This window comes from Heloderma suspectum, chromosome 4 (genome assembly GCF_057233095.1).
Source record: "Heloderma suspectum isolate Gila_16-S chromosome 4, 16-S_ref, whole genome shotgun sequence".
In the NCBI taxonomy this organism is placed as follows: domain Eukaryota; kingdom Metazoa; phylum Chordata; class Lepidosauria; order Squamata; family Helodermatidae; genus Heloderma; species Heloderma suspectum.
Genome location: NC_139461.1, coordinates 268,915,680 through 268,928,476, shown reverse-complemented (window position 1 = coordinate 268,928,476; position 12,797 = coordinate 268,915,680). Strand labels below are relative to the sequence as shown.

Here is a 12,797-nt window from a genome sequence, read left to right as displayed (position 1 = left end):
ATCTTGATTTTTTTACTGTTAAAATTGGCTCAGGGATTTTCAGATATCTTGGAAGAGATCTCCATAGACCTGCCATTTTAAGCAATAATTAACCTGTTACCTCATAGGAAGACATAGCTTTAAAAATGAATATGAAAAATGTTGGGCATGTGGAGCCCGGAAGGGGGATTTTTTTCCACATGTGGTTAGATATGTTCAAAAGGGGTACAATTTAGGAAGAAAAGACTGCAGAAAGTATAAAGGAAATGGCAGGGTATACTTTACTCCAAGACCCTTTAATTTACTTTCCAATTACATTAAGAAATATATTGCTAAAGAGGATAAGGAATTAATTCTCAGTAGGATTTTCACAGCATGAATCATTTGGGTCCAATACTGGAAATCTCAGAAGTGCCCATCTAAGCCAGAATGGCTAACCAAATTATGATATACTGCTGTGCTGGCTAAATTAGCATCTTAATCAAGAGTTAGAGGAAGAGGCAGAAAACAGACAGTTTGATTGGGTTTCTTTACTTATGAAGAGGAAAAAAATTGTGTCGGGGACAGGATAATTTATTATATTAGAATGATTACTAAATGCATCTATTTTCTAGGGCTTTTAGAAATAATACATTATGATTATTATTATAGAAGTAAGCATCTTTAGGTTACTTTTAAGATGCTGCATATTTCCTTCCATCTTTGGATGGTAGAAGGGCTACCTTCTACACAGCAGTTAAACAATACCTAATCTTAAAAAGTCCAATTTAAAAAAAAAATTAAAAGCCTTAATGTCTGTCAGTAGAAATTATCATTCCAGAAAGGTTCTAGTCCAGCCTTCACCCTGACATCCTAGCTTTCCATTTAAACATATATCCTAAAGTAGTGTGGTCCTTCTTTCTCTGATGGTCTGAATAGGCTCTGTGTGGATAGACTCATTATAAAGTTTAGTCCCTAGGTAGTACTGGATTTTGTTACATCTGGGTGGAGTCAGGAGTTTCCTGTTCTGTTCTTCTTGGAAAGAGACAATACAGTTCTTGTCAAGCTTCCCGACTGGTGTGTATTCTTAAGCCTTCCATGATAGGCTGTCACATAAGTGGGCGTTCAGGCCTGTCGACTATGCATGAACCTGCATGATCTTTGGGCCTGCATGTACCCTGTCCCCTCCTCTTTTGCGTACCAGAGAAGATCAAAATCTTCTGCTTTTAAACTAACCACTCTCCCCCATGATTTCCAAACAGGGTACCTCTGATTTGTCTAAACTATAGTTTGAGAACAAGCTAGGATCTGAAACAATGGTTTGATGTAGAAATAGGGAAAAGAGATGATGGTGATGCCGGGGAGGGCCTGGACGTATAGGTCAGGGAGGTATTATAACTCAGCCAGGCTTAGACTCCAGAGGAGTCAAGGCCCTATTCACAATGGGCTCAAGGAGTTCAAACTTAACAAATCTACTATTCAAATCCCATTAAAAAAATTAAGCTTACTACCATCACTAATCATGCTTCAAATCCCATAAAAAATGAAGCCTGCCACTATCACTAATCATGTTCGCATTTGTTTGTTTATTTAAATATTGCATATTCTGAACTGGATATAAAACCAATTAAACAAACAATATGAACAGCATCAAAAGGAATCCAAAAGCAACAAATAACCTAACTAAAAGTAGCATCTTAAAGCAAAAGCTCATTGGAAAAGCAACGTTTTCACATTCTTATGGAAAGCAGGAGAAGCGGGGCTTCCCACTAAGCTTCCAGGGGAAGATGTCCCAGAGCTTAGGCACCAGTGCAAATATAGCCCATTTTTGCACATTTTCTGTAACATTTGAAAAGAGAGTGTGCATATGTTCCTCCTTGGAAAGAAAAATATCCTGTCCGCCATATTAGAAAACCCTGCTTTTATCATTGCAGGCAAAGTCTAAGTACAGGAAGTGCAATACAATTCCTTTTTCAGCATTTATTGCAACATACAAAAGCAACCTCAGCAAATCACATAAATGTTTGTCAGAGTGATTTTCCAGGCACCACCACAAACGCTAAACAGGTCTTATGATGACTTGGGCCTTTAAGCCACATGCAGTGACAAGAAGGAAGTTGCAATGGTTCCCATGGTGGGCCAATCTGATACCACTTTTTTTTTTTTAAATCATGGCACCCTGGACAGCCATTAGTACCTCCCTGATTAGGTTGTAACTTTAAGCAAAAGGGAGCTTCTTTCATTACTTTTTGGGACTTGGATCCTGATATCCCAATAAAAAATACATATGTATCACATCAGATATGAGAGAGATGTGTATGAATTGCATCACTCCCTTTATAATACCATGAGCAGTAAATGTGAAAGGATCAGATTCCCATTTACGTGTGTTTTAAAAGTGGCAAATTATACACGTGCAGGTTTGCTCTTCTTATCTAATATGTATCACATATTTTGTGCTTGAATATTGTGAGCAAAGTACAAAAAGTATGGTAAGATTCCAATCTACCACAGGGAATACCAAACCAAACTCACCATAATCTACTTTGTCTGTCTTTGCTGATCCATGTTATATTCCGCATGGATAGATGAGTCATCCCGGCCCTTGGACTGGGGTTCTTTGACCTTTGTTTGTGCATTAGTATGTAAAATTATTGCTTATGTTTTCCCAATAAAGAATACACAGAGCATCTAGCTCCTCCTTTCATTATTCATGTTCTATTAATAACACACTTTGAGTTTCATTCAGAGGTGTACTAGAAAACTTCTGTTCCCAGTGACTTATGTGGTTTCAGTTCAGATGCTAATGAACTTCTATTATTTGGTTTTACCTTGATAAGCAACAAAACAAAGAGTTAATTAGCTGTATCAAGCCCAGAGCTTAGATATCAGCTGGCCAGGGATGGGTGGGTGGGTGTGGTTCTGTAGTTCTCTAGATCAGACGGTTTGTGTGGAGACAATCAGAATTCCTAAAAAAGCCACATGAAAAAGGGGGCTGATTTTTAAGAATAGTTCCTCCATGGTACTGTCTCATCCTCATACCCAACACCACCCCGCTATAGCCAAATGAACTCTTCTAGTGCATAATCAGCTTATAAAAGCCTGCCCTATCTGTTGCAAGAACAGAAGATTACATAAACACACTGAAGTTAATGGGATTGTGTCCATATTTAAAGAACAGTATCTAGCTCAAGAAACTTACCTGCTTGTAACCTTGTATCCTTTTGAATCCCTCTCATGGAAAACATATGTGGCTCTCTCTTTCTCATCCTTCCATAAGCAGCTTAAGACCTTCCTTTTCTGTTTGTGCTTTCAGAAGTTGGGCCTTCGAACATGCTTTTCTCTGTTCTACTGTTTACTTATGTATTTGTTTTGCTTTTACTGTACTTTTTCTTATTCAAATAATACAAGATTGTAACATTTTAACTATGTTATAATCTTCTATTATTTGAATGTTCCAGATTTGTATCGTGAACCACTTTGGACATTTATATTGATAGGCGGTAACAGATAATGGGTGCACACGTAACAGCAAACCCCATGGCTGAATTTCCCCGTGGGGCTTGCCGTTTTGCATTTTGAATATTCGAGCTGCGGCAGGGGCATACTGCGGCTTGTTGTTACATGCAAACCTGGTGAGGGTGGGTTGTTGGGGTGGTTAACAAGCTACCCAGAACCCATGGCCTGTTTTAGGGTTGCTGGTGGCTTGTTAACTACCCTAACAACTGATCCTGGCCAGGTTTGCACTTAACAACAGGCTGTGATGTGCCCCCCGACACAGCTTGAATTTTCAAAATGGCAGCCAGCACCGCAACAGGAAGACCCCTGGGGAAATTTATCCGTGGTGGCTTTTTGTTACACGAGAACTGGCTCAATATCAGCAAATCCTATCCAACTCTGTTTCATGGTGAAGAGGCAATAACCAAGCTCATCTTTTGTGATCCCTTTTGTCAGAGTGTACACACTGTATATCAGAAGAGGTGCTGGGATGTTTAAGGCAAAGAGCAGACTACACATCTGGAGAAAAGGATGACATTCATGCTAATTTTTTTTAAATTAAAGTATTATTTGTTTCTTTTCTGGAAACAATCAAGGCATCAGATGCTTACATATATGAGAGTTTGCCTTGTCTAGAACACTGATAAGTTAAAATCACATTCTTATGCATGCATAACCTGGATGCAGCTATTCCAAACCCATTTTGAAACATTCAAGGAAAATGCTTTCTAATACACATGGGCTTTCCAGAAGGATTTGAAAAGAAGAGTGCAGAAAGAAACTCACCAAGCAGTTAATGGACTCTCTCCTTGCCAATCCATACATACATTGAGGCAAAGGAGTGACAGTGGCAAAAATGGCTAATTGGCTGTCATAAGAGCTAACCAGCTTCTAGCTTCACGCAAAAAAAAAATGCAAGGTTTCCCTCCAGGTGCTTTCCTTTTCCTTTTCAGTTTTTACTTAGACTGTGAATCTCTGAGCTGGAATCTCTGTGTATATTATCTCTGTACAACTATATAGCTTAGGTGTTTTTACAAATAGTGGTGACAACTGCACAGCAAGCTTGGAAGAAGTATTTGATGATAAAAGACTTTTGAGAGGGACACAATGTGACCTCAGGAAAGCTGAAGGGGACCTGACTGCCACACCCAAGTCTCCCTTATGCACATTCTGACCAGGCTGGCACAACACAACAGGCCACCGTGGCTTATTTTACCCACAGGGGGCTGTCACATCGTGCCAGATGTCCATGGCTGCCATTTTTGCATGGCAGCCATAGGTGCCTAGAGGAGCCTCGTGTGGCGCAGAGTGGTAGGCGGCAGTATTGCAACCGAAACTCTTCCCATGACCTGAGTTCAATCCCAGCAGAAGTTGGGTCTTGGGTAGCCAGCTCAGGTCGACTCAGCACTCCATCCTTCCGAGTTCGGTAAAATGAGTACCCAGCTTGCTGGGGGAAAGGTAGTCACGACTGGGGAAGGCAATGGCAAACCACCCCGCTATAGTCTGCCATGAAAACGCCAGCATAAGCAAGCATCCCTCTAGGGGTCAGCAATGACCCGGTGCTTGCCCAGGAGGAACCTTTCCTTTCCATAGGTGCCTAGGTTCCCGTGGCTTGCCATGTCATACAAACCCAGGCGGCAGGAGGTTTTGAGGGTCAGATCACCATCAAACAACTCCTCCTGACTGGGTTCGCACAACAAGGCAAGCCAGGTGCCCACAAGCAACATGCAAAAATGGCACCCATGGGTGCCTGGCACAGTGTGGCAGCCCCCACAGGTAAATTAAGTCACAGTGGGCTGCTGTGTTGTATGAACCAGGTAACAAATTTATAAATAAATGAATTTAGGTAGCAACATGTTTTGTATGACCAAGGTTTAGGTAATGATGACTCCACTGAATTTGCTAATCATTTACTTAGGAAATATTTTTTGTAGAATTGATCGGGGGGGGGGGAGTTTTATATGTTACAATTAATAGTTAACTTTTTTCCTCCTTGGAAAAATGAAACCTTTTTTCTATTAGCAATAAGTTTAGCCTATCTCTTGAAGCCTCAGATATGTTTCATTTTATCCATACCTGCCAAGCTCACATATTGTACTTCTGACGGTGTAAATCTGTTGTTTTATTCTTGTCTTTGGTTTAACATTAGTTTTACATCATAATCAGTCTCTGTTCTACATGTAAAGTTAACACTTCACTTATGAATTCAGATATATGGACAAGACAAGGTTCCTGCCAGAGTAATCACAGGAGCGAGAACATATTGCAACTTTGCCCTAGAAAACAGGTATCAGCTTCCAAGAAAAAAAGAGATGCTTACAATATTCTGCATCTGGATACAAATCCCCATGCAGGATTATATTCTACAGGGCATACTGCTCTACATTTCTATGACACAGGCTGATAAACCTACAATACACATTGATCACTACATTATACAGAATGTGTAATGCAGTCTTTCCTCAGTCTCTGGCAGAGCAATCAAATTCCAGTGGGGACAATGAAGCAGACTTGCAAATGCCTGCTACTGATCCACAGAGCTACGCCAGGCAGCTTTCTGGACATGTGGCAAACCTTGAGCTTCTCCAAGTCCTGAGCGAGAAACAGAGTTTCTGGAATGGCTGTACATGCTACTTTCATAGCCTGTGAACCTTGAGGCCTAAAGACGAACACACACCACTAGAACTCTCACATACATAATGCTCTTTCCACCCCAGGGCTTCTTACATTCAGCAATAAGGCCTTGTGAGACTTGTGGCCTGTGTGTGCTGCTATTCAAGGGTCAGGAAGTAAGTACATACTAGGGATGTATGAAACACTTACCTAGTTTCGTCCAGGGACATCCGCGGTGGGGGGGAGGCGCTCCGTCCCTTGCCTCGGAATCCTTGACGGGGGGGGGGAAGCGATCTGTTCCTCCCCCCCGGAATCCTGCCCGACCGGCTCCGCTCCACGGCCAGGCCGCAGAGCCACCGGCCAGGCCAACCTGCAGCGGGGCCTCCAGCAGCTGCCGGGCTGCTGCGGACACAAATGGCATCCTGAGTAGGGGACGCCATTTGCGCCCCTATGGTAGCCCGTGATAGGCTACATAAATATTTACGTAGCCTATCACGGGCTACCATAGGGACGCAAATGGCATCCCCTACTCAGGGCGCCATTTGCGTCCTTAGCAGCCCGGCAGCAGCCGCAGCCGCCGCTGCCGCCACCGCCGCAGCCAGGTAGGCTCCATTTCGCAGGGCTTTCGCGGGGTGGTGGGGCGGGTTGCTCCGTTCTGCCACTGATTCCGGGGGCCCGAATTCACTGGAATTTGGCCCCTCTGGGATCCGTGGTGGAATTCTCTAACATCCCTAGTACATATGTACCTTAAGCCAAAGGAAGCCTGATCTTTTGAGGGAGGGGCTGTAGTTCAGTGGCAGAGCATATGTTTTGCATGCAGAAGGTCCTGGGTTCAATCCTGGCACCTTCTGTATGAAATCCTAGGGTGTGTTTCCATGCTATTGGCTTCACTTGGCTTGCAACTTTGTTGCAATGCTTCCCCAACTGTACCTGCTCCTTTTCCAGTTTCCACAGCGCTTGAAGTCCCAGCTTATTATCGCTGTAGCCTGGGGTCTGTGCTGTTTCCGCTGAGCTCTAATCAAATTATTTTCTTGATGGCCGAGTGGAGTCTGGGTGGAGTCTGAGTTGGGTCTGATTACCTCATCCGTGTTCCCACTTCCTCCTCTTGCTGAGTCCCCCCTCCCTCTCCCCCTTCTGCTCTGCTCCAGTTTCCTGCTCTGGCCAGCCTCCTCCCTGCTTTCCGAGCCCATTCCCCCCCCCCACTTTAATGTGAGTTTTAAAGCGCAACTGCACTTTAACAAAGAGGAGTGGAAAAGCAAAGGCACAGTTGCACGGTAACAGGCACTGCAATCCTTCCCATTGTTCCCGTAGCGCACCGCTCCCGTTACGACTTCTGCACACCATATGTCGCTGACAGAAAAATACTTCCAGGTGGGGTGGGGGGATTGGAAGTGAATGTCATCAGACTGGCAGGGGCTGTTCACCCAATCAAAGAGGCTCCCCCCTCCAGGCTCAACTCCCCTTAATGGCAATCTCAGGAACAAGCCTCACTGACCACAACGGGAGTTACTTCTGAGTAGACTTCCTGGACGTATGCCCGATTCCACCCATTTTTTTCCTTTCCCTCTAATACGCATACCCTCCTCATCAGTGTCTTGCTATGACTCTATCACTCAATCACGAAATAGCACTAACAGACAATAGCGCATCAGTCCAGGGGCGCCTGCTGACTCCTGCTGAGGTCAAGGAGGCTTGTTCTGGAAAACGCGTTATCGCACGAATGCACAAATGCACGTTACTGCTATTTCATGACTGAGTGATCGAGTCATAGGCAGATACTGACATAGAGGGTATGCGTACTGATGGAAGACGACCCGAGATAAACCTGATTTTCAGGCTGTAGTGGGAGTACTTACTTGCCTGTGATAGCAGGCTTATATGCACTAGTGTTCTAGCGCTTACTTTCAATGATGTTTCAAAAGTTGATCCCTCGGCATCCTGCTCCAAAATGGCAATGAAACTTCCAGAAAATAGGCAGAGGGAAAGGGTTGGCTCACTGAGATCACGGGCAGGTGAGCGACACACTCACACGGGCCACGCTACACACGCCATGGGCAGGACTGTGATACCGAACCTAGTGAGGTTGTGGAAACAGGCCAGTAATGGAGTCGAAGTAAGCTGGAAAAGTCGGACTATAACTAGTCTCAGAAGAAGTGGGTTTTCCGCAACAAAATGCGGGGCTGGTGCTGAATGGCCACAACATCATGGAAACACAGAGACCTCACCACGCAGCCAGGTTGGAGTAAATCGCTGGTGGAAACACAGCCCTAGACAGCCGCTGACAGTCAGTGCTGACAATATTGGACTAGAGGGACCAATGGTTTGACTTAGTAAAAGGCTGCTTCCTATGTTCCTGTGGTCACTAAGGAGCTCCAAACCAGAAAGAGCATCACAAATAGGTGCAATGAAAATGATAAGCAAGATGACTAGTCTCAGATCATTAATCCCCATTTTAATTGTATTGCATTTCAAAACCAACAGTATATGAAATATCAAAACATGGGGAAAGAAGTGTATGACATCAGGGGTATGTGTGTACCTTCCCTTCAGTACATGCTGGCTTTTCGTAAGGTAGTAAATGTTAAAAATGAAAAGAGTCTTCCTGCATAACTGCTGTTCTAAAATGATAGAAAACTTTGTACAGCCATCACAGTCATTTCTAGAGAAGCTGACATCCAACGTTCTATGTGACACCTACATTTTACAGCTAGGCTTGTGTCCTCAGTGATGCACAAGCATATAATGTGCATTAACTTACATTTTATTTTATTTATTTATTGCATTTATATCCCGCCTTTTTTCCTCTTGCAAGGAACCCAAGGCGGCTGACATTATCCTCCTCCTCTCCATTTCATCCTCGCAACAACAACCCTGTGAGGTGGGTTGGGCTGAGAGTCTGTGACTGGCCCAAAGTCACCCAGTGAGCTTCCATGGCCGAGTGGGGACTAGAACCCAGATCTCCCAGCTCCTAGTCCAACACTCTTGCCACTACACCACATAAATATACACAGCCCCAAAACATTGTTAGCTTTACCTGATTTGCTGAGAGGAATTCCTGGTTATTGTCATTCATTCCCATATACATGTTTTCTCCGTCAAACTGAAAAGGCAGAAGAAACAGTAGTTATCACAATGCTGAATATACCGCCACTCTCAAGGAAATGCTTGTCTCCCATGAAAACATAACAGCCTTTCTAATGGTGAAGCACCATGTTACTTTATTTTTTTTTATTGCTGAAGGCCCTGTATCTCACTGGTTACAGAAAATCAGCACCAAATAAAACCAGAATAGCAGCACTGATCCTGCAGAAGATCCATATGAACTGTGCTAAAGTAGACATAAAGGTGCCACTATACATGAGCATCATACACAAACGCAAGATCGTGGAAGGCTCATTAGCACATGTATGTCTGTGTGCATAAATTCACAAAAAGCGGGGAGTTAAATTTTATAACCCCCAAAGAACTGACTTGTTATTATTAATGATCATCCTCCAACCAAAATCTCTTTTAGAAGCCATCTGGAAACAGAAGTAGGGGGAAAATAAGAAAACTGAGCTAACAGTTAACAAGAGTCCCTGCCTAAGGCACAAAAGCTCATGAGGACATGGAGTTGTCATTGCCATCTATATGAAGCAAAGACCCATTACTGTAAAAGCAGGTTCTTTCCCCTTCTAGTCGCTTACAGTGGGAAAGACCTACTATGGGCAAGGTAAATATCCTTGTATTTATATACTTAATACAGCATTGTTAAATGTATTATTTCTTATAAAACAAAATATAGATTAAAATTCCAAAGCTGCATTATTACATAGATATAAATTGAAAGGGCATTTGAGACAAATTTATAAATAAATTTATAAATATTAACCTGCGCTCCACTTCGTTTCCCCCAGTCAACTTTACTTTATATCTTCTGTCTTCCATCTTTATTCTGTATCTTATCAGTATGAGCCTGTCATAACTGCCCTTGATTGAATTGGTTCACACGTCACAGTAAGCCACCATGGGTAAATTCACTTGCGGGGCTCCCATGGTTGTTCTTGGGTTATCCAAGGGTTGTTTAACACTCAAAGAACCCACGATGCTCAGGTTCACACAACACAAACCCCTGCGCATCCCTGCCATGGCTTGCATATTCAAAATGGTGGATGATGTGTCTTGGAGCCCCACTGGTGAATTAAACCACAGTAGCTTATCGTGATGTGCAAACTGTTGAAACCTCACTCCTCTATATTACTATGGAGCAACATACATAGCAAAGGTAATGCATGAATGGTGAAAGAATCATTTATTGGAAATGTAACAGTGCTTTACCCAGGGATCAAGAACTGGAAGCAATCACCAAAGTTGTTTTAATTCCTTTTTCTGATGCATGTTGTTATTGTGAAAGCCCCAATCTCATCTTCACAATAGTGTAGTCTAATGAAGCTTCTACAATAAGCTCAAATGGAGCCCTTCTTTTAACCAGTTTCAAGACCTGGGTGCCATGACAAAAATAGAGGCAACTGGTTTTTTTTTTATGAAATTTGAGATTTTAAATGAAGAGATGCAAAATGGATCAAATTATCCTTTTTACTGGACCAACTTCACCAGCTGTAATGGGAAACATCTGGCTTGAACAGCAATCTGTGTCAGGCAACTATTTCAAACAATGTAAAATTGGAACTAATGTTAACCAGGACAAACATGGGTTCCCATAACATCACTGCATAGGCTGAGAGGTATTTACAGGAGGAAAGCACTGGGTGGAAGTGGGGGTGCTCATTCCTTCTCATCCCCACAACCCATCCCCCCTCCACCTGCCCCAGGCAGCTTCCCTCACAGCTGGGCTCAGAGACTGGAAAGAAACCTGGCAGAGGAGGAATTATAGGAGGGAATAAGCATTCCAGCTATGCTGCAACTACATGTGTAGTTGCAGCATACCCCTCTAGCTAGTAAGAACTGAACTGAAAAGAACTAAAACAAGAACTGTAATGACTCTGGAGAAAACAGAACAATGGCTTTGATAAATATGTACATCAATAAGTTGTTAATTTAAATGTCATATAGAAGTAATTATAAATGAATACTACTATTTCCTTCTTCAAAATACAGAATGCAAGACTGAAAGGGCTCCTTAAGTTTCTTGTAAGGCACATCTATTGTTTCATGCAGCAAATAAATTTTGTGCAAGAACTACCACCAGTGTCTGTCCTACAGGGAAAAATATGTTAACATTTGAAACCTCTTAAAATCTCTGCCTCAAATCCGTATGGTAGCATATCTATGGACTGATATTGCATCATTTCTATGACAGTGTGAAACCAACCGAAAGAAAGTTCCCAACCTATACAAAGTTCCCAACCCACAAATGTTGGGGGAGTACAACTCCCATAATTCCCAGTCAGCAGGTCTTATGGTCAGGTATTATGGGAGCTGTAATCAAACATCTGGGGATCCAGGGTTGGGAAATAGTTATCTAAACCATACGACCTACATGGGGTCAGGAACAATGTCAGGGTAGGGTTATCCTACTCAACATGTTTCTGATGTGAGGTTCAACATGTCTTGCATCCCTTCATCTTGCTTCCTGCCACCCCAAAGTAGAGGGAACAAAACTGCAAAAAAAGCCTAGCAGGTGTATTTACAAATGGCAGCCAAACAAGCTCAGCTTCCCCCCCCCACCATCTAGCAGCCCCCTTCCTAAACCCTTCAACACTATATTCTAAAGTTTTCTGCCCCTAGCTGCACACCCCTAGCTGATAATCTAACCTGCAAGCTCTCAAAGTGCAGGCCAGGGTCAAGAGCAAAGTGCAAAAAGCCCTGCAGAACCCAAGAACATGATGCATCCCCAAACAAGGACGATGTTATCCAACACACATTGTCCCACAGCATTGTGTCCTATCATGTTGGTCACCCAGCGAAAGAGAACAGCAGCTATGGAACCAAATCAAGTCATGAGCCCAAATCTTGAAATAACAAGTTAATTTTCTTGCATCCTCCCTGATCGACAGTAGGCTTGGCCAGCAATACATAACAAATCAGGCTTGAAATTAATGTTTCCTAGGAGTGGAGTAGCTACTATATGGTTATAATGTCATGAAACATGATGCAATACTTGCACTATAAAGATTGCAACTTTAATGACTGTACAATAATAGTATCAATAAAAATGAAAAGTTTTCTTCACCTAGACTTGGCTACCTCCCCATCCCATTCCCCCCTCCCCCACATAAGATCGTTTATTCCTTTCAATAAGTGGGTCGTGGATATAAACAAGAGTGTCCTCTTAAGACTGTCCTCTGTTCCCAGGTATTTGATGGTGCATGATGGGGGCATTTATGCCAGTGGTTCCTATTAGATCCAGTATCTTATTGTAACTGTTTTAGCTGTTTAAATTGTTTTACATTTTGTATGTTAGAGATGTTCTATTATGTTTTTATTATCTTGTATTTTTGTGAACCACCCAGAGAGCTTTAGCTATTGGGTGGTATAGAAACGAAATGAAACAAAATAAAAAAAATAATAGTTCTGGGGAAGGGCAGCACAAGTGCACTGCTAAGAGGGAAAAGACCTCTTTAATCCTTTGAAAGGGCCCTCCAGACTAGAGTATGTATTTGCTAATTCAGCAGGTTTTCTGCAAATCTATATGTTCTGCATTTTAATTGGGCACCTCATTCATTGACCATAGTTAAGAACTCCAACAGCTCACCTCCACTGTGACTTTTGCTATTATGAGAGATCAA

The 12,797-nt window shown here is 42.7% G+C and overlaps 1 protein-coding gene across 15 annotated transcripts in view; it reads right to left on the bottom strand.

Annotated features, from left to right (window-relative positions):
• TOX2 (TOX high mobility group box family member 2) overlaps positions 1–12,797 on the bottom strand; it is a 322,550-nt gene that overhangs the window by 221,885 nt on the left and 87,868 nt on the right. For all 15 annotated transcript variants that reach the window (XM_084853820.1, XM_084853828.1, XM_084853822.1 and 12 more), the window contains exon 2: positions 9,104–9,169. In XM_084853820.1, coding sequence (XP_084709946.1) covers positions 9,104–9,169 — 66 coding nt within the window. The remainder of the gene's footprint in view (positions 1–9,103; positions 9,170–12,797) is intronic.